This window comes from Oryzias latipes, chromosome 19 (genome assembly GCF_002234675.1).
Source record: "Oryzias latipes chromosome 19, ASM223467v1".
Lineage (NCBI taxonomy): Eukaryota > Metazoa > Chordata > Actinopteri > Beloniformes > Adrianichthyidae > Oryzias > Oryzias latipes.
In genome coordinates this window covers 4,949,944-4,975,999 of record NC_019877.2, presented here as the reverse complement: position 1 = coordinate 4,975,999, position 26,056 = coordinate 4,949,944, and the positions used below count along the sequence as shown (strand labels likewise).

Below are 26,056 nucleotides of genomic sequence, written 5' to 3'. Positions count from 1 at the left end.
TGGAGTTTATTTTGTGAGGAGTTAACATTACAGTACACTTTAAAGCTGAAAATGTTGATTTTTGCGTGATATAGGCCCTTTAATAAATTCCCTTGAACCTTTTAGGTTTTAAAAACACATTTTCCATTTACTTTAATGTAGGTTGATGGAATAACAAGAAACCTACCATTCGTTTTGAATGGGACCATATCTGTATTTGCAAGTGGATATCAAACATTTGTTCGTACAAGTTTTGGTCTAAGCGTCATGTATGATGGATGGAGCACGGTGTCTATCTCTGTACCTCCAGATTACAGGTATGTAATTTTGTATGTCATTAGCTAGTTCCACTAAGTTGTTAGGTAACTCCAGCTAGGACTCCAGTTAATATTGATTTTTTATTTTCATTTGTTGACTTATCAGCTATCTTGAAAGCAAATGGTTCTGCTTTCTTCTATGTTACTTTGAGTGACAAAACAAGAAATCTCTCTGCTTTATATTTTTGTTTTGTTTCACGAAATTGATTACATCTAATAACCCCCCCCCCCCCCCCCCCCCCATTTAGAATATCAATGTTTTATTTTATTCAGTATATTCTGAAAAAGTTTGTCGCGCAAATGTGAATGTGTCTCTACCTATGAGAAGGAATTATCTTTACTGGTTTTTGGCTTCCACCAACAATTTCCCAGGATATAAGCCATAAAAGTAGCAGAAAAAACGTTGATTCTATAATCTTTCCTAAACAATGGAAAAGCAGACTGAATTGGTGCACAGCAACCTTACCACCCACATCCCTTCCCTGTTGCTGAGAGTTCTCTGTTTACGCACTGTCCTGCTAGCTTACACCCCCTCACGCCTCCAACATAACGCTAAAAAGCTCGGAAGTAAAACAAAATCATAAATGGATCTAGTCGTCTACAAGTTTATACATCAGAATGAAGCAGAGCAGCAAGTTTGTAGCGCTCTGGGTATTCTCTTTCTCACCAATAAGATCAATTTATTAATAGCATTTTTTCGTCTGATCCTAATTTACAGCAGTTAAAATAAAGGAATGCTTAGAAATGCAATTTTTAGCTTTATTTTCTTCATACATGTCCTCCATTAGCAGAAAAATGTCACAAAAACATGATTTTGATGGGAGTGGAAGTAAAGAAAGTTTGCTGTCATCAGGGTTGGAATACTAACTGTTTTTCTTTACCTCAAACTTATTTTTAGAGGGAACATGTGTGGACTTTGTGGAAATTTCAACGACAATCCTAATGATGATTTCCACACCCCTGATGGAGCAGCAGTCACCACACCTGATGCTTTTGGGGCAGCCTGGAAAGTACCAGGCAACTACACCTGCAGTGATGGCTGTGGCTCCTCCTGTCCACGCTGCACCAACGATCAAGCCGCCAGAGTTCAGTGTGAGGTGATTCAGGCAGCTGACGGCCCCTTCAGCTTCTGTCACGAGCACGTGGATCCAGCACCGTTTGTCAGCGACTGCGTGTTTGACGTTTGCGTGGGTGGGAATGCTGGAAACGACCTTCTGTGCAGGGCCATTGAGACATATGTGAGCGCATGTCAGTCTGCTAATGTCCGGATCTATCCTTGGAGACAAAACACCACCTGCAGTGAGTCACACACTCAAAGATCTATATGATGGGACATATGCTTCAAAATGTTTCTTAAAATGTTGCTCATTTTCCTTTTAAGGCATCAACTGTCCAGCAAACAGCCACTATGAGCTGTGTGGAACAGACTGTGGCCGCACCTGTGCCAGCAGCACTGATGCCACCTGTGAGCATGCTTGCTCAGAGGGATGTTTCTGTGATGAGGGCTTCGTCAGAAGTGGTACAACCTGTGTTCCTGAGGGGAGCTGTGGATGTCAGTATGACGGCTTTTATTACAGCGTAAGTGATTTTTGAATGTCGTTATCGGCAGTGTAGGACATTTTACCTTTGAGCTATCTCCTTATTCATGTAGCCTCCAGACTAGTTAGATATTCACCCTAATCCTTCATGAAAGCCATTTCATTATTTTTTAAGTCTATTTCTAAAGTAATTTCCTTTCTCCAGAAAGATTGTAATTGCATCATTCCTAATAATTTACAGAGGAAGTTTAAATAACTTTATGGAGACACTTGAAAAACAGTTTTCAACCAAAGAAACAATCAAAGAAATCAGTTGAATGATGTAACAGAAAAAGAGGCTAAAGTTACATAAAACAGGAAAAACGTGTCAAACATTGTCTTTAAAATAAAGCGCACATTCCAGCAAAGACTGGTTGTGTGACAACTTTTGGAACTAGTTCCAAATGATGCTTTTGTTTGACACAAAACGAGTCACACATCACAAACCTAAGCACAGTGTTGCTACATTCCTTCCCTTCCTTCAGACATACTTCCTGAGACAACTGAACACCTTTTTTAAAGGAAATGATCTTCTTTCATTTCTGCAAGATTTAAAAATGAGAAGTGTCATATCTGAGTGATGCAAATCAGTTCATGCATTTGTTAATTCAACCTTTTATTATTGCAATTCTTAACTAACAGGCTCTGTAAAAAGTTTTCTGAAAAATCCTCCAGCTCATTGAAATGCGGCACCCAGAATCATGATATAATTGGTTTCAGTTGGAAGTTTGTTATATTTTAACAATCTTGTATTGACATAAAAAGCTTGAACTAAACAAGCTCCATCTTATCTCAAATATCTCTAAATTTGGGTTCTTCAAGATGAGTACTTTGATTCAAGTCTACAGGACTTTTGGCCAGTCCTTGAGTTTCCAAAAATAAAGAGCCTTCAACTTTGGGGCTCTTCTCTTGTTGCTCTTCTTCCTACTTATTGCTACAATCACAAATACATCTGCCACGGCGTGTTGGGGAGGCATCTGCAGAATCTTCTAGATTAGCTGCTACCGCATGGGGGCAGGGGGGCTGGGGGATGTCAGTAATAAATCAAATGATAATCAGACGATTTGTGGGAACTTGGAGACCCTTCCACTGTCTGGAACTGGTGGTGGAGGCAGGAGACAAGGCTTGGTGACAGAAAATAAAACATTTAATAAACAAAGTGAAAAAGACGAAACTCATGGAGCAACAGAAATGTGATACAACAGAGCAAATGAGCTGGATGAACTGAAAACCAGAAACTTAAATAGGCTGAGGGCAACGACAACAACTGTGGATCATGATGGACCAGGAAACAGTGTGAATGAGGGAAACTCAGAACATGACCAAAACTCACAAAAACCAAACAAAGCCACAGAACCCTTACACCCATCAGTCAATTATCATGGTGCTGCCTTCCTGCCACTTGTTGGAGTTCCAATGGGTAACCTCAAGTGGCCACTGCCCAATGTAAAAAAAATCATCTGTTCACAGTTTAATTGTAACATTTTCTAAAACTTCTGTAGCCACTGAGCAGCAAGTAAAAATCCCAATTATAAATGGCAACGCACAGCCACCTGCCTTTCATTTAGGTGACCACGCGGTGGCATTTTGACATATGTGACAGTAGTCTTTGTTGTGAAGGCAAATCTTTATGACCAGGATTAAAACGTTCGATTCTGATAAAGTGTGTTGTTAAAGTTGGCATGGATATCTTTTTCCAGACTACTAGAAAGTTAAGGAGACCATCATGCCATTTGCCTCTTCTTCTTCAAGCTGAACTGTTCCTCTTTCTGATCTCTTCATTAATATATGTCTTATTTTTAAAGTTAACAGGTTTTCCCTCACGTGTTCATAAAAAATGTTCCACTGTTTTTCTATTTGTCTTGTTCTTGTCCTCCCTGACTCACACTGGTCTTAGAAATCATCTCTGTAACTGATTTTAGTTCTTCTTCCTGTTCTGTTGTCCATAGAGACTTTTCTGCTTCTTATTTACTCAGTACAGAAAATTACACTAAAATATGTAATGTATTCCACTGATCACTTAAATTGGCTTTTATCATATATAGAGTTACAAACAAAACCTTTTTCTAATGAGTTTGTCTGACTTTGTGTCAGATAAATGCATCTAGACATTAAAGAAAAACACAATTATAAACAACAAACCACAACAAGAATCAAGTTTCTCATGCACGAGGGAGAGGAGCAAATGTGTTGGAAAAGGTCCACCACGTTTCTCTTCTCAAAGGGCTGCCCCTCCCTGTGCTGCTTTTATTAAGAACACAAGTGGGAGGTAACAATTCAAGACAAAGACAAAAAGTTCATTAGGGGGTGTCGTCAAATGACCCTTTTGGTTGGATTCTAACTTCAAACAGTATCACTTATCAGCTGAGGACAGTGTGTCGTAAAACCCCCCTGTTCCTGGCTGGGCATGAGAAGCAGATGACCAAACACACAGAACTGTTTTCAGAAGAGGTAAAAAGGTCAATCTGAGTTAACATTTGAAGAAATACATTTAAACAATGATAATAATAAAACAAATTCCTTCACACTTTGACTATAAAAACCTTAACCTAATTTATTTTGGTCTGGTTTATATTCCTTCCTTTATTTGTGCAGAAACTTTTGACAATTTTGAATTGGGATTTCTAAATGTATTCATGAAATTAAATTAATTTTTTTTGTTTTAACCTGTTCCATAGGTTGGAGAGTCTTTCTGGAAAGATGGTTGCACTGAGCGATGTGAATGTTTTACCTCTGATGTTGTGCACTGTGCCGCTGCATCATGCACTGCTGCACAACAGTGCACCATCAAGGATGGCCAGCTGGGCTGTTATGATGGGATGTCCACCTGCACTGTCTGGGGAGACCCCCATTACATCACCTTTGATGGCGCCCTGGCTCATTTCCAAGGAACATGCTCTTATATCATTACTGAGACTGGGAGTCATGGCAACAATCACACCCAGTTTGAGGTTGTAGCCACCAACAATCACCGTGGCAACAACCATGTGTCCTTTGTGTCATCAGTGGACATACATTTCTCTAAAGATGCAGAGAGTGTGCATGTAAGGATTGGACCAAACAGAGGAGTGAAGGTAAACTCAACTCTCAGAGCAAACTGCTTTGTTCTTCTGTTGTCACGTCTTCTTTAACTCTGTTGAATTCTTCTTTTCCAGGTAGATGGATCTGATGTGTCTCTTCCCACGACTGTAGGAGCCATAGCCCAAGTGTCAACACAAGAAGGCTTTGTAGTCTTTGATGCAGATGACCTTATTGTCAAATTTGATGGTCAGAGTACTCTATTGGTCAGAATGAGTCAGTACTATCAGAACAAAGTCAGTGGGATGTGTGGGAACTTCAACGGAGATCCTTCAGATGATAAAGTGAAACCGAGTGGCATACTCGCCCAAAATGACACTGAGTTTGGACACAGCTGGAAGTCACCAACCAGTCAGGCAGGGTGAGCTACTGAACACAAGCATCATTCCATCATACAGTGTTTCATTGGTGCTCTATCAGACTATACATCTGTAATTTTTCTCCAGATGTGGATCCACTGATGAAATAAAAGGAGATGGACACTGTCGTTTTTCACAAGAATACTCTGAAGTCTGCAGCATCATCACCAACACCAGTGGTCCATTCAGTGCCTGTCACCTGCACTCTGACCCACAGCTGTTTTTCTCTTCCTGTGTCTATGATCTCTGTCTCTACACTCCAGCCAATGGCATGCTGTGTTCTGCAGTTTCAGCCTATGAGAAAACTTGCACTGTTTTAGGCTTGAACATCCCCGAATGGCGCCCTGCTTTGCACTGTGGTACGGTTACATTACTTTGATGTCATTTTGTAACCTGTTGAAACAGATGAGGTTAAATATCTCTATTATAAACCTTCTGGTCTATTCTTTTCAGCTCAGTCAGATCCCTGTGAACAGCTGAACTGCACAGAGAATGAGTGGTGTGGAGAGAAACATGGTGTGTACGGCTGCTTCTGTGATGAGCACCATCATAGACCAAACAATGACAGCTACGGTAAGGAGAAGGTCTCAAAGCTCCTGTGTGTTTTAGATGCCTGTATTGAGTAAAGGAACATGTTTCTTTTGTTTGAAAAAGAGCAGGGTTAAAACAGCTAAATTGGACTTTTTTTTTTAAAATGAATGTGTTGCTAACCTTGAAATGCTTTCTCTATTTGCTTTCCCTGTCAAATAGACTCATCTATTACTTGTGAAAGCAGTTCAGGCACAATGTCTGTGTCTCGCTGTCAACTGTTTGAAGCCGGCTTTCACTCCAGTGCTCTCCATCTTCGCGATAGCTCTTGCAATGGGATTCTTCAAGATGGAAGACTGGTTTTCCACTTTGACAACAATAATCATCTTTGTGGCACCGTTCTCAGGGTACAAATCACACACAAGACTTTTGCCAAAGATATCTTTTTTTTGCTTTAATTATACTAATTTCTCATTTCTATATTTAGAGCAATGGAACCCATTTCATATACGAGAACGACATTCAGAGTGAAACAGCTCCTCCTGGAACTTTAATCAGTCGTCAGAAGAAACTCAAGCTGTGTTTTAGCTGTGCTTATCCACTTTCCCAGGCTCAGTCTATGGATGTGGGCATCAACCCTGTGGAAAGGTGACATTACCTTCTGTTTTACATGCTTTCTTTGATTATTGGATAGCTACTTTATTAATGTTTTAAAAACTGTCCTGCTTTGGGGTATCTTCATGGATTGATCAGCCTGTAAGTCAAACAGTAGGTCAGGAGTTTAAAATCTTGGACTAGATGGTAACTTTGTACTTCAATTAGTCGCCAAACCTCACACTAGAAAAGTAATTTTCAATTTTCAAAAAAATCTGCTTTGTAATAATTTGAACTTTAATTTTAATGAGGTTTTCCTTATTTCTATAAATGTGTAAAAAAAATGCATGTCTTGCCTAAAAAAAGAAATACATGTTTGACCACTGAGTTTCCCTAACCAATCTAAGGATCTTAACTGTCTCTTTTACAGTATATTGAAGAAGAAGCTACCAGCTGGCAGAGGTTCTTATCACATAAGGATGACCTCCTATATGGATCCAGACTTTCACTTTCCCTTTACAAGTGAAACAGACATAGAAGTAGATGAGAAGCTTTATGTGGAGGTGCAGACTGAAGGGGTGGATCAACACCAACTTGCCACCATTCTTGACTCATGTTGGGCGACACCAGTCAACACCGAAGACTACCCTGTCCGCTGGGATCTCATTACTAATGAGTAAGATCTCATCTATGTTCAGAAGTTCCTAATATCTAATCTTCATAGCCCAAAATCTTACATAACTTTTTCCTCTAACAGATGTCCTAATCCAGAAGATGGTACAGTTGAGCTGATTCAGAGTGGCATCTCCACAGTGGCTCGTTTCTCCTTCAGGATGTTCACTTTCACCAACTTCACTTCAATTTTCCTTCACTGTAATGTCCACTTGTGTCTTCTGAATGGTAGCGATTGCACACCTGTAAGTAAAACCAGCTAAATAAGACAATATGTTTAACACACTGAAGATACTAAAACATCTGAATGTTGTTTTGCTGCAGCAATGTTACCCAAATCACAGGAGATTCCAAAGGGATTTGTCTCATTATGACTCACAACCCATCTCATTCGGACCTGTCGGCATGAAGAAATATGGTACAACTTATACTCTTATTTTTTTTTAAGTATTTGAATTGTTTTTAAAATAGAGTTTGACCAATCTCTCCTACCATTATTTTGTATCTACAGACAGAAAACTCAAGGCAAGCCGCGCTCCGGGACAGCTGACATCAGTCTTCACTGTGGTTGTTACTTTGCTGGCAGCCAAAACTCTAATCCTGTGAGATTCCAGGGACAAAACTTTACATTTTTAAACCTTTTTGGTTTTTTTAAACTTAGTTGTATCTGAGGGGTTTAATTACTTGGGTGTTTTTTTTGTAATGTTGTCTAAAGTGGAGGCCTTTAAGATTAATTGAAATTTTAATTCTTTTTTCACTCTTGAATGTATTTCTATTGATTAAAAACACTTAATTCTGTGTGATTTTTAGGGTTTTGGTATGTTTAATGCAGACATATGCTATATGTTTTGATTTTTTTGATTTGAAATGGTTTATTTCAAGCAATCAAATAAGAATACACAAAACAATACAATCATCAGTTATACATTCGTACAATAACTAATCAAACTTTGGATAATTAGACATATTAATAAATATTGCTTGAAAGGGAGTGGAAGGAAGCGAATTTATATAATCCCACCCCTTGTCATGTACATGTCCAATCAATAAAGTTACTTTTTCTTGTCAACTCTCGTGCACTGTTAAATTCTTATTGATAACTCGGTAACACTTTCTTTTACAGCACAGTACTTACAGTGTACTTAAGTGGTATTTACATGGTACTTATTGTGTAACTACTGGGTATTTACAGGGTATTTACATGATGCTTTTTATGGAATTTAATGAGTACTTTCAAGGTGTTTACACAGTACTTTTTAACAGGACTTACTGGGTACTTACATGGTACTTACATGGTACTTACATGGTACTTTTGGGGTCTACTTGGTACTTACATGGTACTTGCTGTGTATTTATGCGGTTCGTATTTGGTTCATACTTATGTGGTACATACTAAGTATTTATAATATACTTAGTGGGTATTTACATGTTGTACAAAGGTGTCTTTTGTGGTACTTATCACATGTAAGAACAAGTTAAGTACAAATAAAGTACCTTGACCTTTAGATCTGTACTTGTTGTATGTTTCATGGTATTTACCATGAACTTACCACAGAAACTACCCCTTAAGTACAATGAAACGGGACTGTAAAAGAAAGTCATCCCTATTTCCACTCGACTACATGTTACTTTCAGTAGTAAATGTTGGGTATGTTCACGTATTACCTTCCTGCACAGTGTACATACACACTTGGTCTTCTGATCTTACCAAATGAGACAATGCAAACAAAGCAGTTAAAGGGAGCATTCCAAAGAAAACATTATTTTTCATATTATTTATCTCTTCTTCCAGAGATTTGTGTTGTTCCAGGAATGATTCACACTCTTTTGAATAGCTCCTGAGTTTGTCACCTACCATGAAAACAGGAAATGGCCCCTGAGCCTCACCTTTTCCAGCCAAAATAGTTCCTGCAATAATTGCAGTCAAATCTGTTGTATTTTTGTCTATATTACACTGGAAATACTGGAAATACTTTTTGTATTTTCAGACTGCTGACTTTCTCTAAACAATTTCTTTTCCTATGGGGGGCCTTGAAAAAAATAATTGAGAAGCACTGGGTTAAAGTGACAGCATCTCAGCGTACAATGAGTCTTCCCTGTTAAACGTCTTGAAACCACAACGAACACACATTAAACAGTTTTAAAATGTTCTTGATTAAATCAGAGGCCAGCAGTTTAGTTCTCCTTCAAGGTTTGTGTTTATTAACAGCCAAACATTCCAAAGTTTGGTCCAAATCATCTTTCTAACTGAAACCCTTTTCTAATAAGGTCTGGATTATTTTATATGTTAAACTTAATAATAATAATAATAATAACAACATTTAAGAAACAGGATTAAGGTGAAGTGGCCAACAGACACAATTAAACTAAATTCAAACAATTTAATTATCTAAAAAGAAATGTAAAAATTTTGCTTAAGTTTTCAAAGACTTCATCTTTGATAAAGACAAGAGAAAATCTAATAAAACTTCAGTATGTTCACTTTTTGTGTAGCTACAGAAAACATTAATATGTTATTTTTGTGTGCATTTTATCAAACATATTGTGATCATTTAATTGTTCAAAAAAAAACATTTACCTTTGCTCTAAAATTGATATAAATATAAAAAGGTTTATCACTATTTAGAAAGAATATATTTGTTGTGAGGTTACATAAAATTGCATGTTAATAAACTAAAGGGGAAAAAAACTACCAGGGTAAATTTTCAAATAATTTAGTCTAAAATTATTACTGAAAACTAACTTAACTTTTATCACAACTTTTAGAAAAAAACAGCTGCAACTTCCATAATTATCACAAACTCACAAAAATGCATGTGAGATTGTGGAGGGACTGTACATCAGTACAGACTATAGAGTTTCTCCTTCTTTAATTTTCGTATGCGTGTGTGCCGCGGGTTTTTTTCAAGGATAAAGTGTGCCTTGGCTCAAAAAAGGTTAAAAAACACTGATCTAGACATTTGAACTAAACTTCACAATGTGAACTAGGGCTGCACAATAGGAGGAAAACTAGCGATGTGCAACATTAGTGATCAATATTGGGATGATAATATAACCTGCGATACATAAACAAATAGCAAAACAATCAAAAACATTCCCATTTCACTGCAACAGTTTAATTTAAACTAGAGTCAAAATACCTTAAATTATACTTCAAATGACCGTAATCTATATTAATACACTGACTGAGTGAAAGCAAAATTAATGACCAACATTGTAGTGTCTGTGTGTGACCCTAGGGTGTGTGAGAAAGCTGTATGCATCCTTCTGACTGTCTCCTCCCGTGAGGGCAGTGTGCGTGTGATTGTATGAAATGTAATTAGTATGAATAATGTTCCCTTGCGTGTGTTACACGCCTAACAGATCCCATTTTGTGGTTAGCTATCCAGGAGGGGGGTAAAGGTAGGGATATAGAAAAAGATATTTGAAAAAAAAGGAAAAAGCAAACAAAAGATACAGATATAACAGAAACAGAAAGAGAATACTCAATTAACCCTTGTGCCTTTTTTTTCAATGATTTGTAATCTTCACTGGTGTCCATGGATTACATGTAATCTGTCCACCTTTATCCACCTTTTTCATGGTAGGAATAACACGTCAATGCAAGGGTGGGGTCATCTAAGATAGCACAAGGGTTAAACAGCAACAGCTCTTTGAGATGTGTAAACTCTGGGAAACTGGGAGCGGTCCTCTGGTGCAGGCAGGACTACCTGGAGTTGAACCCACTTAAGAGATGACAGTGAACTTCAGGAGGACCCACACACACAATTCTTAACAGCACTGTCTCCTTAATAGACTCACACAGGTTCCAAGTGTCCAACATCTCGCGGGACCTTAAGTGGACCAATCACATTGTCTCACTCCGGAAAAAGCTTCAGCAGAGGCTGTGCTTCCTGCAACAACTCAAGAAGTTCAACCTATTTCAGGAGCTGCTGATCATCTTCTACACTGTAATAATCCAGTCTGTCCTGACCACATCTATTACGGTCTGGTTTGGATCAGCAACCAGACACGACAGGAACAGACTGCAGAGAATCATCAGCTCTGCTGAGAGGATTATTGGTTCCAACCTTCCCTCCATTCAGGGCAGCTGGCAGAATCGCAAAAGACCCCTCTCATCGCAGACATACCTTTTCAGCCTTCTCCCATCAGGGCGGCGTTTTAGGACTGTGCAAGCCAAAACCACTCAAAGTCAGCTTCTCCCCCGGAGCCATCATTCTGATGAACTCCTGACACTCAGAGAGCACAGAACACAAACATGAACTGTCACATCGGAGCTACTGTTGCATTTTATTTAGTTATGTTTATTTCTTATATCTATCTTCATATTACTTTATTTTATTATTTATCCTTTTTTGCCTGGATGAACCAAGCAGGGGCGAGTGGGGTTATGTCGTGGACAAACTCCGGAACTGGAGCAGGTTGGGGTGCTTCTGGTTCCACCCGGTAGAAGGGGCAAGTTGGGGTGCGTCGAGGACCACCCCCAGGGCTAAGAAACTGGAACCAGTCCGCAGCCCAATGTGTCTCGATCTCCTCTCCCTCCTGGTAAAAGTCCTCCCAAAGCCACATGTCCTGTTCCAGTGGGTCCAGGAAGGATTGTTGCTGATGGGCGTCCGGCTCCACCATGGGAACAGGAGAGGACTGACGATGAGGGCGGCGGTGACAGCCTCCTCTCAAAGCCAGACGACTCCCGTCTGGCTTTGAGAGGAGGGGAACTGGGGCCAGACAGGGGTCCACAGAGACCTGATGCTCTCTGCCTCCTGGCAGAACGCTCCCGAGGACCGCATGTTCCTTTCTGCTGGATACCAGTTCAGTTGTCCCATACTGTCACAGAAGGGGAAACCTTTCAAAGTAAAGACAGACAGACAAAGTCCCTGAACTGCTTTCACAGGTGATGGACGAGTCTATTTGACACCAAAAGACACAGAAAGTAATTGTTTTACCACTTCAATCTGCAAAGCCATATAGGGAACAGGGTTCACTCTATCCGCTACCTAGGTGTGCTGATCACAGAGGACCTCTCCTGGACTGCAAACACCACTGCGGCAGTAGGGAAGGCCCAGCAGCGTCTCCACTTTCTGAGAATACTCAGGAGGAACAACCTGGAGAAGAAGCTGCTGGTGACCTTCTACAGAGCCACCATCGAGAGCATCCTCATGTACTGCATAACAGCCTGGTATGCAGGATGCTCGGCCGCAGACAGGAAGGCGCTGCAGAGGGTGATCAACACGGCCCAGAAAATCACCGGCTCCCCCCTGCCCAGCCTAGAGGACATTGCTAGCTCTCGCTACACGAGCAGAGCCAGGCAAATCATCAAAGACTCCCACCATCCCAACCACCACCTGTTCCAACTGCTACCGTCAGGCCGACGGTACAGATCCCACAAGGCTCGCACAAATAGACTCAAGAACAGTTTTTTTCCCAGAGCAGTCAACCTCCTAAATAAATGTGAATCCCACAAAAAACTGTAACTCGTGCAATATCTGAAACCAATGTGCAATATTAACAATTCCCAGTGCAATATAATGCAAATTAGAATAGTTACGTAGCTTTGTACATATGTATATTTTCAGTTAAACACAATTTTATTGTTCTTTAGAAGATTATCTATTTTTATTGTTTAAGCAGCTGGAGAGCACCGGAAATTTCGTTGTCACAAGTTTCTTGTGTAACAATGACAATAACTCGATCACTTAGGGCAAAAAAGAGGTTTAATACAGGTTTACACATCACTGTTCCTGTGGCATTCCTGGGCAAATACAATAAAACAAAAGCGCATTCCACTGTCCTGCCTCATCGGCTGACATGCTTTAGTTTTTTTATTGTTCCAAAGAAAACAGAGGCCGTTCAATTCTTAGAAGACAAAAAACAAACAATAAATACAAAAATCCATTTATATGGATTCAGAGTTCATTGATACTGTATCTTTCTGTTTTTCATACTTTGAGATGTCTAGATATTTGAGATCTGAATATAACCCACTAATCCCCTGTCACTACCTTGTTGACAACGCTCTGGCTGCACTTTTAAATTTCTATGTGCAATTATTTATTGAAAAAGAGCTGCTGAAAACAATTTTGTTGTGCTCTGCATAGTGATAATAAAAGATTCTGATTCTGCACAGTTTGCAGGACTGCATTCTGTAGATACTAATGCTATAAAGTCCCATGACTCCTCTGAGATATGTCATCTCTAGTTTTCTTTTCATTATTTGGTGCATGGTGCAATCATTAGATCAGGGTCGCCACCTGCTGGCCTGTTAACAGTAAGAGCTGAATATTCTCCCATCAGGTTTTCTGTTGATAATACTGAATGACAAATATTTAGGCAAAGCAAGTTTGTGCTGTCAGATGACATTGATAGAACAATAGTGCGGGGCATTAAAGTACAGTAAAAATTCTCCCCTGATCAAGCCATCAACCTCACCGTAGCTTTCATTCATAATAATGGAGCCATAGTGTACAGCAGGGCGCCATTCTGGGATGTTCAAGCCTAAAGCTGTACAAATTTTCTCGTAGGCTGAAACTGCAGAACACAGCATGCCATGGGCTGAAGAGTTGAGACAGAGATCATAGACACAAGAAGAGAAAAATGGCTGAAAATGGCGGAATGCGGGTGACAGGCACTGAATGGACCACTGGTGTTGGTGATGATGCTGCAGAGTTCAGAGTATTCTTGTGAAAAACGACAGTGTGTATCTTCATTTATTACATCAGTGGATCCATATCTATATTTATTAGTATTACAATATTTAAAAAAAAGCTTTTTTAGAATAATTAACAGGTTTTTAAAGAAAAATGAAATATATTTAATAATAAAATGGCTAATTTAATATATGTGTGCAGGTTTTTCAAAATGTCATGATCTTTTTATATATTGATGAGAGATTTATTGGTTGATTGTGTATTTGCACTGGGTCATATTTATTTAATTACGAAAAGTTTGGGGCTCTATAGATCAGTAACCATTCTGTAGCAGATTTACAAATTTGCCAGAATCTTTGGATCACTAAACATGAAAAAAACAGGTGTTGGTTTGGGGCTGTATGACAGAAACCCCACAGATCAACCTCAAAACCAAATCTACTCCTCAACGTCTCTGCCGATGGGTAATAATTGTTTATAATTTTGAACTGCATTTCTTTAATTTTGGGGACCGCTGGGCATTTTAATAATTTTCCATAGTTGAGCACCTGAAGTGACAGTACTCCAGCCACATTTACTTCACCGCCTCCTAATGTGTGTATCGTGATAACAAACAACTCGAATACGTCACATTGCCCCCTGCTGGACAGGAAGAATGGCCTTGACATCTGTCTTTTCAATGATTGAGAACTTTCTTTTTAAATTATAGTTTTTAAGGTTTTTAATATTATTGTTTTATTCAAATACGTAAAAAACATAAGGAATTATTGTTTGATGGATTTGGTACTTAACAGATTTATTCTGATAGACCATTGTTGTACAGGTAAACTCCAACTACCAGGGATCAAAGCGGTAGTTAATGAAAAATAAGACCTCTGAGTTTTATTAAAATCAGAGGTTACATTTTTTAAATACAAAATAAAGAAATGAATATATTTTAAAATTGCAAAATTAATTCTCTAAAATAATTTAAATTATATTTATCAAATTATTTCAAGCTCGCGCGGCACCGGATATGACGCGACCGCACGTTCGCGTCTACGCAAGTGTTTTTAAAAAAGCGGCGGATGCATTCATACATCTTGATTTCAAGATCTTCGTGCTGTTTTTAGAAGCGTATGGACTCTTTTATGTAAACATACATTTTTCTCTTTTGCATTAGAAATTTAAAATGAGGATTTCTTTGTCTTGGTGTTCACAAACCGTTGTTTTAGCGGTTTCCATCAAGAAAAGAAAACGATCTGCTTAAGCTAACATAGCTAGCTACAGTAACTGGTGTTCTTAACAATCAGGGGTTACTTTTTAAAATCTAAATGTATTAATTGAACGTTGAAAGTCATATAACGTCTTGATTTTATTTTGTATATTAATTTATTCTTTTTTTATTTTAATGGAAAAAATAACCATTATTAGGTTGTTTATTTTCGTAGATCGATGATATTTTAAATAATCCTAGCTCACGGAACCAAACCAATGCAGCCACAACAGTTTTCGAAGGAGCGAGGACTTTTTGGTAAACTCTCACCGGGGAAGAAGAAACTAGAGGGCAAGACTTTCTATCTCGACAATGTAAAGAAACACTCAGCTGCCCTGCTTTTGGAGGCTGTATATCTGCTAGGAGGGGTAAGTATGTGTTAACCTAAGAGCATTTAAATGAATCAAATACACTTCTGTAACTTAGATTTGATCTAAAGAAATAAACTGCACTATTTCAGATTTCAAATAGAACATGACTAAATTGCCTGTTTGATAATAGTTTCTGCTGATTTGACTTTGTTTTTGTAAGTAAAAAATGACCTAAACTAAATTTATTTCAACTTCTTTTTCAAACTGAACTTAATTAATTAGATTTTATGTTCCTGCTATGACCTAAAAGCCTTTTTTTATTCCTCTGTGTAGAAGATTGAGAGTTTCTTGCACAAGGATGTCAGTTTTGTTGTAACTGGAAGCCAGGAGCGATTGAAGGCGAAAAATGGTGTGGAGATTGGAGAAGGAGCTAAAGGACTCGGCGAAGGAACCCAGCGTCTGATGACAGAGCAGAAAAGCAGCGCTAAGCTTCCAACCAAAAAACCCAGATCTATGGTATGTAAATAACATTTTAAAGCTTTTTGTTTAAGCGTCCTGCTTTTTACAAATTGATTATAAACTTTAAAATGGAATATGTTGCTGTATTTAATAATGTTTTTCTCTTATTTGGTTTATTTGATTTTTAAAAAATGTAAACTTTTTTTTAAAAGAAAAATGGTTTGTTTTGTGGTGACAGTATGTTTTTAGTACAGTAAACCCATTGAATCATGGGAGCCTTTTTAAAGTTGTTTGGTGTGTTTCATTAGATCTGTTTCTTCTTCTTTGCTTTTGGTTAAAATTGGAAAACATGTTTTTTTTTTATGTTTAGCACTTTGAGTTACGTCGGTCAGAAAAGTGCTCTACAAATAAAGTTTTGATTTGATCCGTCCTTGCAGGCTTGTGTGAGCCGTGGGAAAGCTCTGCTTGAAAAAGCGATCCGCAACAATGTAAGTCATGGCAGCCCCAACAGTTACACTTGTAGAGCTTTGCAGTTTTTGTTCAACTTGATCATGAGATCTTAACTTTCTACCTTTTTTTTTTTATCTTCCAGGAGCGGCTGCGTGGGAGCAGCGTTCTGTCTGATGCCCAGTCGTGGGGCGTTAAGATACTTTATGTGGATGGTATCCTTTTTAGCTTATTGTGTTGATGATGATAACAACAAACTCGATTCAAGTGTAGTGAACAAGTGTTCACAACAGATGGCAGCATGTGAATGTGTCAGATAAATGCATCTAGACATTAAAGAAAAACACAATTATAAACAACAAACCACAACAAGAATCAAGTTTCTCATGCACGAGGGAGAGGAGCAAATGTGTTGGAAAAGGTCCACCACGTTTCTCTTCTCAAAGGTCTGCCTCTCCTCGTGATGCTTTTATTAAGAACACAAGAAGGAGGTAACATTTTCAAGACAAAGACAAAAAGTTCATTAGGGGGTGTCGTCAAATGACCCTTTTGGTTGGATTCTAAGTTCAAACAGTATCCCTTATCAGCTCAGGACAGTGTGTCGTAAACCCCTCATCCTGGGTGGGGGATGAGAAGCAGATGAACAAACACACAACTGTTTTCAGAAGAGGTAAAAAGGTCAATCTGAGTTAACATTTAAACATACATTTAACCAAATACATTTAAGCAATGATAATAATAAAACAAATTCCTTCACATACTGTCTTTTTTTCTAGGTAACAATCACTAAAACATTCAGAATTTCAACACAAAGAAGTGTTTAAAAAACTTATTTGCTGTGCTGTAGATGTATTTATCTAAACATCCTAAGGAAAGCAATGAAGTTAAAAGCTAAATAAAAAAATTTGACTACAATTCTGATTTAAGGAAGGTAATTTAATTTTATTCAAGGTAAAACAAGTAAAATCATTTGTGATTATATTTTTAAAAATAATCCCTTAAAAAAGAAAAGGGAAAAATGTTTAAATCTGCTTTGGAAATGGGTCTTTTCCACATGAAAATTTTGTGTTTGCAGTTTGTAAACCATGTTTTTCCCTTTACAAACCATCAGACGTCCTCATATGTCTGAAACAGCTGAGTCGAGAGAGCTTCAGTCCTAAACACAAAAGGATAGAGGTAAGAATGATGCTAAACCTCTTTATTTTCTCTTTTACTCTAAAGAAAACGTCTGTTCAGCTTTCAAACAAGTAACAAACAAAGGGAAATGGGTTAGTGTGTTGTATTTTTTTAATCCTTTCCTGTGTACTATTTTCCACAGAAGATTTCCACCAAGCAAAGGCAACCAGCTGTCAGAGGTTAGGTTTTTTTTATGCCCTTCTCAACTAAAAGGAATTGAGTTGTTTGCCTAGTTTTAAAGTTTTTGTCATTTGTCTTCATGTCTCCCAAACAGCTGCACCTTTGAGGTCCCCTTATCTTAAAATTGAAGACGTAAGCAGGTGAGTTCTGCACACATCTCAGCTTTAATGCTTCATTTAGGGCAAAACATGAACAGTGTTCATGCCCGCAGAGTTTCGGGTTATGGTGTCAGATTAGCTCCCTTTTTCCAAGTCAAGTGCAGCAGGGAGACCAAGGCGGGTGGCAGCGATCTGCCCTGCCGTGTCTGTCGTTCATGGGGGGTATGCATTTCAGCCCAGATGACTTTCTTAATTGAAGCGGCTGAGAGGTGGTATGTAATGCGACGAGCGGCTCCATCCCCAGTAGACCTGTTCCCCAGGAGTGCAGCAGATTCAATTTCTTCTAGATTTTTCTGCCAGGGGGGGCCTCAGTGTTCACAAGTCCTTTCATTTGCCCTCACATTTAGGTTAATTAAAAAGCTCTGGTTAACGCTTGGAAAGAACCAGTGAGCCCCATGAGGCTTGCAGTGTAGTGGAAGTCGATTTCATCGGTGTAAACTTCTCCTACCATCATTTTTTTTTAAATTCAAATTGTTTACTCTGTGAACATATTTAAGTTCTTTTCAACTTAAACTATGGGGTTTGACAGACGTCTTAGGTGTTTTTCTCTGTTTTATTCCTTTCTTTTGCCATTCAACAGGAGATACCGACCTCTGCATGTGCAGTCCATGACTCTTCCTGCCCTGTTCTACTCGGGTCGACACAGTCCTTTTGAGGCGCCTCCCCCCCCTCAGTTTGACAAACAGCCCGACCGTGAAAACAGTAAATCAAGGTGATTCAGTTAAGATCCTTGGATTGCTTAAAAATTCTCTTTAGATTTATTTTTTTCTGGCGCTAAATTAGTATAAAATAAGACCAAAAACCTTAAATTTATACCATGTTTTTGATATTTTTGGAGGGGTTGTGTCATTAAGAGTTGTTTTCTTCACCAATCAGAGTAAAGAAAATTGGAAACAAAGCTCAGGACAAATCTCCAGTTGGGGTTTTTTGTAGCCCCTCACCTTGGCGGCCTCGTAAGAAGGACAATTCGTACTGCGAGTGCTGCTGTGAAACCTTCACCAATTTGGAGGAGGTGGGATTGATTGATTGATTTAGTGAAAAAACTGCCTGTTTGTTGATTTGCTGATGACTGTTTTCTCCCATCTTTCCTATCTCATTGTCCTTACAGCATCTACTGTCGGATCAGCATCGTTCGTTTGTGCTGAATCCCTTCAACTACAGAACAGTAGATCAGCTTGTGGCTGAAATGTCTCCAGGATTTGATCCCAGGCTTGCAGAAGAAACCTCCAAAAGGTGAGATTTATTTAGCGATTCACCAGTCTTTTTTTTTTTTTTTTTTGCTCCGATCCAAATTCAGAGTCTTTTGATTTTTAAGAATCTGCTGACACAGAGAACCAATAACATACTTTTGTAACGCATTTAAAAAAAAAAGGAAAACAAATGAATAAATGGCTCCAGACCCCATTTTTATTTAATTTACCTTATTTTATCATTTAACACTAAAACTGCGCACTTCTGTGAAGTAGAGTAGATGAAACAATCAAAAACAAATAATCCAGCTATCAACTAGAAACAGAAGTTAACTATTAACTAATAACAATAGGTGAGAATTAGTCATGTAAGAAAGTTTGCTGACTGTAGCTTTAGGATCTTAAGAACTATTGAACATTTCTGATCACATATGATTCAAATTTATTAAAAATTTTAAAAAAATGTACATTTATTTTCCTTCACGAGTATTCATTAGTGGCTCATATCAATGAAACTATTTATTCAATTTGGTTATTTATGAGATATTCAAGGTTTTTTTAAATTATTTTTTCCTGGAGCTTGAACTTTGTAGACGGTCCCTTGGCAGCAGTCTCACAGCCATCTTTCCATTCATCTCTTAATAAAAAGACTAAGATAATATGTATACTGTATGTATGTATTAAGAATTTATATATAGATATTTTACATGCCTTTTAAGATAATAGTTTGCATTTAGACAAACCAATAAAGACACTTGCTGTCAGTCCTGAACGTTTATTAAAGCGGTTTTTGAACTCAGAAGTATGAATCTGTAAATATGTTGCTAACTGTACCAAACTGTATTGCTGGGCCTCCTGCTCAAACTAGTGCCGGATCCTGCTGTGTTTTACGACAATAAAATGTTGTGATCCATTCAGGATGTGTTAAGCTTACAGTAGAGTATTTAGCTGCTCTAATGAACTTGAAAAACACAGCGCTGATCATAGTTATGAGAGGAAAATAAAAATCCGATCCCTGATCAGGATGCAACATCCGATTACCATCCGGTCTGACACTACATCCTCTGATAAAGGCATCCCTATTTGTATTCATTCATTTATCTATTTTTGCCTTTTAGACCAACAACTCCTCTTCCTCTCGACGCCGTTTGTGAACTGGAGCCTCTAACTGATGCTGAGATGGAGCGTGCTGTTCGGGCCCTGCAGAGACAAGGTTCTTCCCTAACTGCTGGTGATACCAGCCCGACTGGAAGGCCTCTTTTCTGTGGTCCTCCATCACCAGGGCCCGTTTTTACTTTTGAAAATGAAGCTGCTCCGCCTACTTTCCATCCTGAGGTGGACCGGCAGTGCCCAGATCTCCTGCAGCCTCGTGCATCGAGCCCGGTCATGCCTGTTCTGACTCCAGAGCCACGAGTCGGAACCGCTTATCAACAAACGGAAAAACCGTCCTCCGACTGCTCTGCTACAGGCTTTTCTTGGGATCCCTACGCTCTGCCTCCAGTTCTCAGCCCACAAATCCCTTATTCACTTGACACTATGGAACAACAAAGAAGCCCGGACTCAGAACCTCCTGTTCTCAGTCCTCAAAGGTTCTCCACAGTAGAGACTGTGGGAGAACTGACTTATGAAATGAACGTTCCACATCAAACCCTTCCTCAGTCCAGCCCCGTTCTCTCTGTGGATGCCAGTAATCCAGGGAAACGAGTTCTTTTTAGGTCTGATGGACTCTTTGGTTTCAACAGCAGCTTGAGGCCTGCTGCTCAAACGCGCCGTTGGTCAAACTCTGTCCCTAGACAGTCGCCCATCACGCCAAACCCCAAAAAGCGCTGCAGATCCGCCAGCCCTGTTCACATGCACCGTAAAAGGCGGAGGACGGCGTCGTTTGGGGACAGCGGTCAGTGGTCTGAGCTCAGCATTAAGGACGCCAAACCTCAAAGAGACAGTGTGGCAGTTCTGCGTGGCTGGGTTTCATTTGACAGTGTCTCTCATGGAAATCTGAATAATCCGTTCTCCATGTTTACTGCTTCATCTTGTGTTCCTTTAAAGAATTCTTCTCAGGGTCCAAATCACATTGACTCTGGGAGGGATCAGCTTTCATGGCTTCTGTCCTCCAAAGCAGCCATCTGTGATGGTTCTGACGGACCTAACGCCGCGGCGTCCTCTCTGCCGCCCCTCTATCTGTCTACCTCCATCTCCATCGAACCAGGCCTCATCCCCGACCCGGCCGAGCTCTCTCCTTCATCCTCTGACTCAGACTGGGACTGCAACCTGCTGGCACGCCTCAACCAAACCCCGGCTCCAGCGCCCTCTGAGCACAGCTGTGCTGTGGACGCAGAGCTGCTCCACAGGCCGTGTCCGTGGATGCACGACACCAGCTACGAGTCGCATCTGCACACCGTGCTCCCGCCCTTAAACCCGGCTGCGTCTGCGTGCGGGGAGGACGTGGAGCCTTCAGCTTTCAGCAGGACGCTAGTCCAGGTTGTTGAAGTCCAACACTAGGAGAACTTCTACTTTAAATTTAACAGCACTTAAGGCCAGAGAAACAAGAAATGAGAAGCATTTCTTTAATGATTTTTCTTCCTCTTTAAGAATCTCTTTTTATTTTCTATAAATGAGACATTTATTCATTTTTTTCTCTAACATCCTCCATCTTGACCGGACTCCTCCAAACAACATTCAGTGGTTTTTGCTGACTGCGGCTGTTCATCAGCTCTGTCTGGGAACACGCGTGTGTGTGTGTGTGTGTGTGGGTGGGGGTGGGGGGGGGGGTGCTGAGAATTTAATGAGGTTTTTCTGAAAGGGGGCATTATTCAATTACTGTAAGTGCTGCGCCTGGATCCCATCCCATCCATTGATGGCCAAACACATTGAGAACCGCCGGCCGTAGAGATAAACCGTCAATGTCAAATGGCTCTTCCTGCTTTTTGAAGACGGGCCAGATCCGAGGAGAAGGAGGTCTGTAAAAATTCTGGAAGGACGTGAAGGTTGTTTGGCGTCGGATTGTCATCAGGAGATGACAATAACAGGTCAAAGTTTCAAAGCTTCAATTCAATCCACTAATAAAACCCGTTAGATGCGTTCTTAAACCTGTAAATAAATGGAGATTTTAGTTTGAAAGATGACTTTCAGGAATTATTCTGTACAAACTTTGTATATTTTATATAATAAATTTTTTTAGCTCTAAAATTTTTCACGTCTGGACAATTTAATTTAATCAATTCTGACTTTTGAAAAGTTGAAAAGAAAGATTCAATGTGTTATCTTGACTCATCAGACCAGCGTTTTCCTGTTCAAACAATATTTAATGTGTAATCTCCATCTTTGGGTTTTCTATTTGTGTTTAAGAAGTTCCTGGTTAGTCTTGTCAAAAGCCTTTTTTAACTACACAACAGGAATGCTTGTTATATTCTTTACTAAATTCAAAAGTCCATAAAGTCAGAAGAACGAAGAAATTTGAAAGGAACCAAAATCTCTTAAAAAATATATATTTTAAGATTTCAAGCAGAGCTATTGGAATTAGATTAAAGAAAACCTTCCAAAAGTAACTAGTCTTGAGTAACAGTTTAATTAACAGCATACACATTAATATGCCAAAAGAAATGTAAATGTGAGTAACCTCAACCCTGAATGTAGAAAAATTTAAGCCAAAGTCTTCACACAGTTGAAAATCTTAAACATCTTTAGTTGTTTTGTTTTATTAAAAAAAAAACTTTGCAGATTTGGGTTTAAAAAAAACCTAAAGATATGCTTTCTCATGGGAATCAAATTTGTAATACGTGTTTTTATTTTCTAATACATCATTCAGTAAGTTTTCATGAAGTAAAAGTCAAAACTGACCATGTCAGGGCAGGTACAGAGGGAAATTCTGCTTTCCTCAACTCTTCAGTGGCCAAAACTATAGAGAAAAATGCAAAGGTCTGTACCATCACGCAGTAAAATGCTAGAAAAAGTCAGGTTTGCCGATACTGAAATCATACCTAAAGACCCTCTCTGGTGAAAATGGTGTTTTTGGTGTTTTTAGAATTTTCTTGTGGCAGTGTCTTATGATGGCAGACAGATATAAAGAAAATTAAGATTAAAAATACATTTCTGAATATTTCTTTATTCATGTTGTAAATCACAAGCAGAAGCAAATTTGTTGTTTGAAAAACCTTGTAAGTGTGACACAAGTAACTACAGTAAGCTGCAGACAAATAAATCTGTTACGCTTTTGTTTTCTCATCTGATCTAACATCTGGCTCAAACAGTAGCAGTTAGCTCCAAAATTGTTCCCATTTTTGTTTAAAAAAGTTTTTAATATTAGACTGAAGTTGTGAGAGGCTGTAAGCTAGAAGGAAAGTGTGTAAACAGATAGATGATGGGAATGGGAGGGGCTTAATTTGTGCCCACAACTCAGACTTTAATTTATAATGAAGTACTGCCACCTTGCAAAAACAATCTCCTTGAAAATGACAGGTTCTTGGACTTTGGATAAAAATTGCATAATTATAATAAAAAAAAGACCGTTGAGAATACTTTTAAAATAGATCAAACAATGATGGGAGTGGATCTTTAATGAAATCAAATTAATCTTTTAAAATAATTCTTATGAATGCAATAGTATTTATTTAAATTTCATAATTAAATCTAATCATTGTATTAAGTTATTCAACTTCGAAACTGATTTAAAATTATTATTTTATAATCCGCTCAATGAGGTGCCCCCTAGCCCTGCGCTATGGCCCCCTGAGTCAAGGTGTTCTGGACGCGCCTCTGCAGATGAGGGGTTGGGCACGCGGCGCCAGCGCAGCCTCACTCGTGAGGACTCGGAGCGAGTTCCCACCAGCGGTGAGCTGAAAGGTGTGTCGGGGAGATGTCTGCCCCGAACCGCAACCGAACCCGCCGCCGTGTTCGTCCGCAGCCCAGCTACCGCCGCCACGTCGCGTGACGGGGCAACAGGGAGGCAAGAATCACGGGGGATGAGAGCACCATGCCCGCCGCGACAACATGCCTGCTGTTCGCCTCGCTGTGCGCGAGCTGTGCGGGGACAGGTGAGTCGCCCACGCGCTCCTTTCAGTATTTGCAGGAAAAAACACTCGATAACTTCTTTATTTGTTTTTCGATGTCCGCGTGCCGCGCAGGTCTGTGGGAGCGCGTGACGCTGGAGAACGGGCAGCCGCACGCGGGGGAGCTGGTCCAGCCCAAGCGGCTCCTCCAACAGGTCCACTCCGATGAAGAGATGCTGCACAGCCGCCTGGATACCCGGGTCAAACACCCCCCTGAACAAGAAACGCAGCAGGTGAGCTCCTCCTCAACAGTAACCCAAGTAAACACATTTACTGCATTTATCAATTTCATTGTACAATGAACAATGACAATAGAAGCAAATGTGATGGTGGGCGGGAATAAAAAGTTAATTTCTTTATTATATCTGATGATGGCAGCCACACCTCAGCCTTCACCAACTAAGGGGACAAAAAAAGAAAACACCCTATACCTTTCACCCACTTTCCCCCCCACCTCATTAAGTTATATTTCACGGCTCCACCTGTGTTCTTATGTTACCTGTGCTATGGACAGTGTGAGACAGCTGCCGGTCAGTGGATATGACACAGCGCTGACCCTGGCGCCGACCTTCATCAGCGCCTCGTCTCCTGACTTCTGCAGAAACAGGAGCCCGCACATGTAAATGTAGATGAAAAGCAAACAGTAGTGCACTTTTCTGCTTCTATGCAGTTTTTGAATGGGTCTGAAGAGGCAGGTAGCTCTCGTTTAATCCATGTGTGGAAGAGTTGGTCTTCAAAAATAAAAACGTGAAAACTTTCAAATGGAAAATACCCAGGAAGTCCTAAGTAAATCCCTACAGGATTTCAGAGCAGGGGTAGTCTGATTCTGGAATTCATAATGAGTCGATCTTCCTTAAAGACCCACTCACTCCACTGGAAATTGTGGTTTGTTGTTCTTAACTCTTCTTGTAGCATTTTTCTCATGATGGAGGACATATAGATATAAAATGAAGATCAAAAGTGCGTTTTTCAATATCTTTTTATTTAAATCAGGATGAATAAAGAGCAGACCGAAAATAAAACGCTGTTTGAAAAAGCTCTTTTGTGAGCAGCTGGACCAAAGTCTTCCTGCTCTACTCTATTCTGATCCACTTGCAGACAAATGAATCCATTAACGTCTCTGTTTTTCTCGTCCGAGCTGACATCTGGCTCAGAACTATACGGCTGCTAATGCATTCCAAATACTTCAAAACAAATTCTCCATTTTATTATAAATTTGCATTTTTTTGTTGCTGTTTTTCCATGAACATCCTTGTTTTTTTTTATTTATTCTTGATGTCATATTTCTGCTAACAATTTGCCACGTCAGGAAATTATGCAATATATCAAAACAGTGACAGAACGCCTGATATTCAGCGGATCTCAATGATTTTTAATCGGCTAGTTTAATGTTTTCTTCTTACTTCTCCTTCCTCTCCTCTTTAGCCCGTCCATCTGTCCCAGAGCAGCTTCCTGGTAGAGGCCTTCGGCGCTTCGTTCATCCTTGACCTTGAACTCAACCAGTAAGTAAACACAGCTCACATCCAGACTGGAGAAAAAGATGGAGAGTGTGTGTCTGTGGGTTTGATCCCTGACACCTCCTGCAAGGATTCTGAACGACAAACATTTAGCCTGACGTGGATCATCAGCGTTTAAAAAACAAACAAACAAAAAACAAAAACAAGTTTTTAGAACCAGTCTACCTTATACCTGTTGAAGGGTTGATTGGTTCTACATTTGTTTGACCTACATTTATGGTGAACTAACTTTGCTCCGGAGACTTTTATTTTGAAACCAGCCTCATTGCCTGGTGGAGTCTTTTAGGTCGAGCCATATAAAAGTTAATTCATTCATGTTTTTGTTCTGTCTACCCCCAAAAGACTAGCATATGACCAAAAAACAACTATTTTTTTCATCTGAAATGCAGATGGTAAATAATAATCATAGTGATCTGCCTTCAACTTACATTTAATTAGATGTTCCAGAAACAGATGATTGATCAACTTTATCAGTGATGCTCTGAGATCCTCAAGGACCTTGCATCTGCCTTATCAGGAGGCATGGTGGAACAGGCGGCCATTTTCATCAATACACCACAACAAGAAGAA

At 39.5% G+C, this 26,056-nt stretch overlaps 3 protein-coding genes across 13 annotated transcripts in view; all 3 read left to right on the top strand.

The window, feature by feature from the left end:
* The window catches only part of LOC105357389 (IgGFc-binding protein), a 41,830-nt gene extending 33,657 nt beyond the window's left edge, over positions 1 to 8,173 (top strand). The window contains exons 64-76 of the mRNA XM_023949787.1: positions 142 to 296; positions 1,195 to 1,595; positions 1,678 to 1,874; positions 4,552 to 4,947; positions 5,029 to 5,312; positions 5,398 to 5,669; positions 5,764 to 5,883; positions 6,061 to 6,245; positions 6,326 to 6,486; positions 6,863 to 7,108; positions 7,190 to 7,349; positions 7,429 to 7,522; positions 7,616 to 8,173. Of these exons, the coding sequence (XP_023805555.1) occupies positions 142 to 296; positions 1,195 to 1,595; positions 1,678 to 1,874; positions 4,552 to 4,947; positions 5,029 to 5,312; positions 5,398 to 5,669; positions 5,764 to 5,883; positions 6,061 to 6,245; positions 6,326 to 6,486; positions 6,863 to 7,108; positions 7,190 to 7,349; positions 7,429 to 7,522; positions 7,616 to 7,710 (2,766 nt within the window). The 3' untranslated portion in view covers positions 7,711 to 8,173. The remainder of the gene's footprint in view (positions 1 to 141; positions 297 to 1,194; positions 1,596 to 1,677; positions 1,875 to 4,551; positions 4,948 to 5,028; positions 5,313 to 5,397; positions 5,670 to 5,763; positions 5,884 to 6,060; positions 6,246 to 6,325; positions 6,487 to 6,862; positions 7,109 to 7,189; positions 7,350 to 7,428; positions 7,523 to 7,615) is intronic.
* Positions 8,174 to 14,779: 6,606 nt separating this feature from the next.
* Positions 14,780 to 22,113, top strand: LOC101168767. 5 transcript variants are annotated; one of them, XM_004085139.4, is made up of 12 exons: positions 14,780 to 14,864; positions 15,179 to 15,371; positions 15,648 to 15,830; positions 16,211 to 16,261; positions 16,366 to 16,435; positions 17,332 to 17,396; positions 17,539 to 17,575; positions 17,671 to 17,716; positions 18,315 to 18,446; positions 18,611 to 18,746; positions 18,843 to 18,967; positions 20,043 to 22,113. In XM_004085139.4, the coding sequence occupies exons 2-12, from the start codon at positions 15,222 to 15,224 to the stop codon at positions 21,421 to 21,423; spliced, it is 2,376 nt and encodes a 791-aa protein (XP_004085187.1). In that variant the 5' UTR covers positions 14,780 to 14,864; positions 15,179 to 15,221; the 3' UTR covers positions 21,424 to 22,113. The 5 variants fall into 5 exon arrangements, with proteins under 5 accessions (XP_004085187.1, XP_011491828.1, XP_011491829.1 ...); XM_011493526.3 differs by having other exon boundaries at positions 14,790 to 14,880; XM_020700518.2 differs by having other exon boundaries at positions 14,797 to 14,880; positions 15,205 to 15,371.
* A 1,569-nt stretch (positions 22,114 to 23,682) lies between these two features.
* The window catches only part of LOC101159950 (disintegrin and metalloproteinase domain-containing protein 11), a 33,659-nt gene continuing 31,285 nt past the window's right edge, over positions 23,683 to 26,056 (top strand). For 6 of the 7 annotated variants that reach the window (XM_023949610.1, XM_023949609.1, XM_023949612.1 and 3 more), the window contains exons 1-3: positions 23,683 to 23,954; positions 24,045 to 24,202; positions 25,395 to 25,471. In XM_023949610.1, coding sequence (XP_023805378.1) covers positions 23,894 to 23,954; positions 24,045 to 24,202; positions 25,395 to 25,471 — 296 coding nt within the window. In that variant the 5' untranslated portion in view covers positions 23,683 to 23,893. The remainder of the gene's footprint in view (positions 23,955 to 24,044; positions 24,203 to 25,394; positions 25,472 to 26,056) is intronic. The other variant, XM_023949606.1, reaches the window with a different exon arrangement.

Coding starts and splice junctions, on each gene's coding strand:
- LOC101168767 (XM_004085139.4), top strand. CDS start 15,222: ATGCAGCCACAACAGTTTTCGAAGGAGCGAGGACTTTTTGGTAAACTC. Junction 17,717..18,314: donor AAAATTGAAGACGTAAGCAG/GTGAGTTCTGCA, acceptor GCCATTCAACAG/GAGATACCGACCTCTGCATG. Junction 18,747..18,842: donor CCTTCACCAATTTGGAGGAG/GTGGGATTGATT, acceptor TTGTCCTTACAG/CATCTACTGTCGGATCAGCA.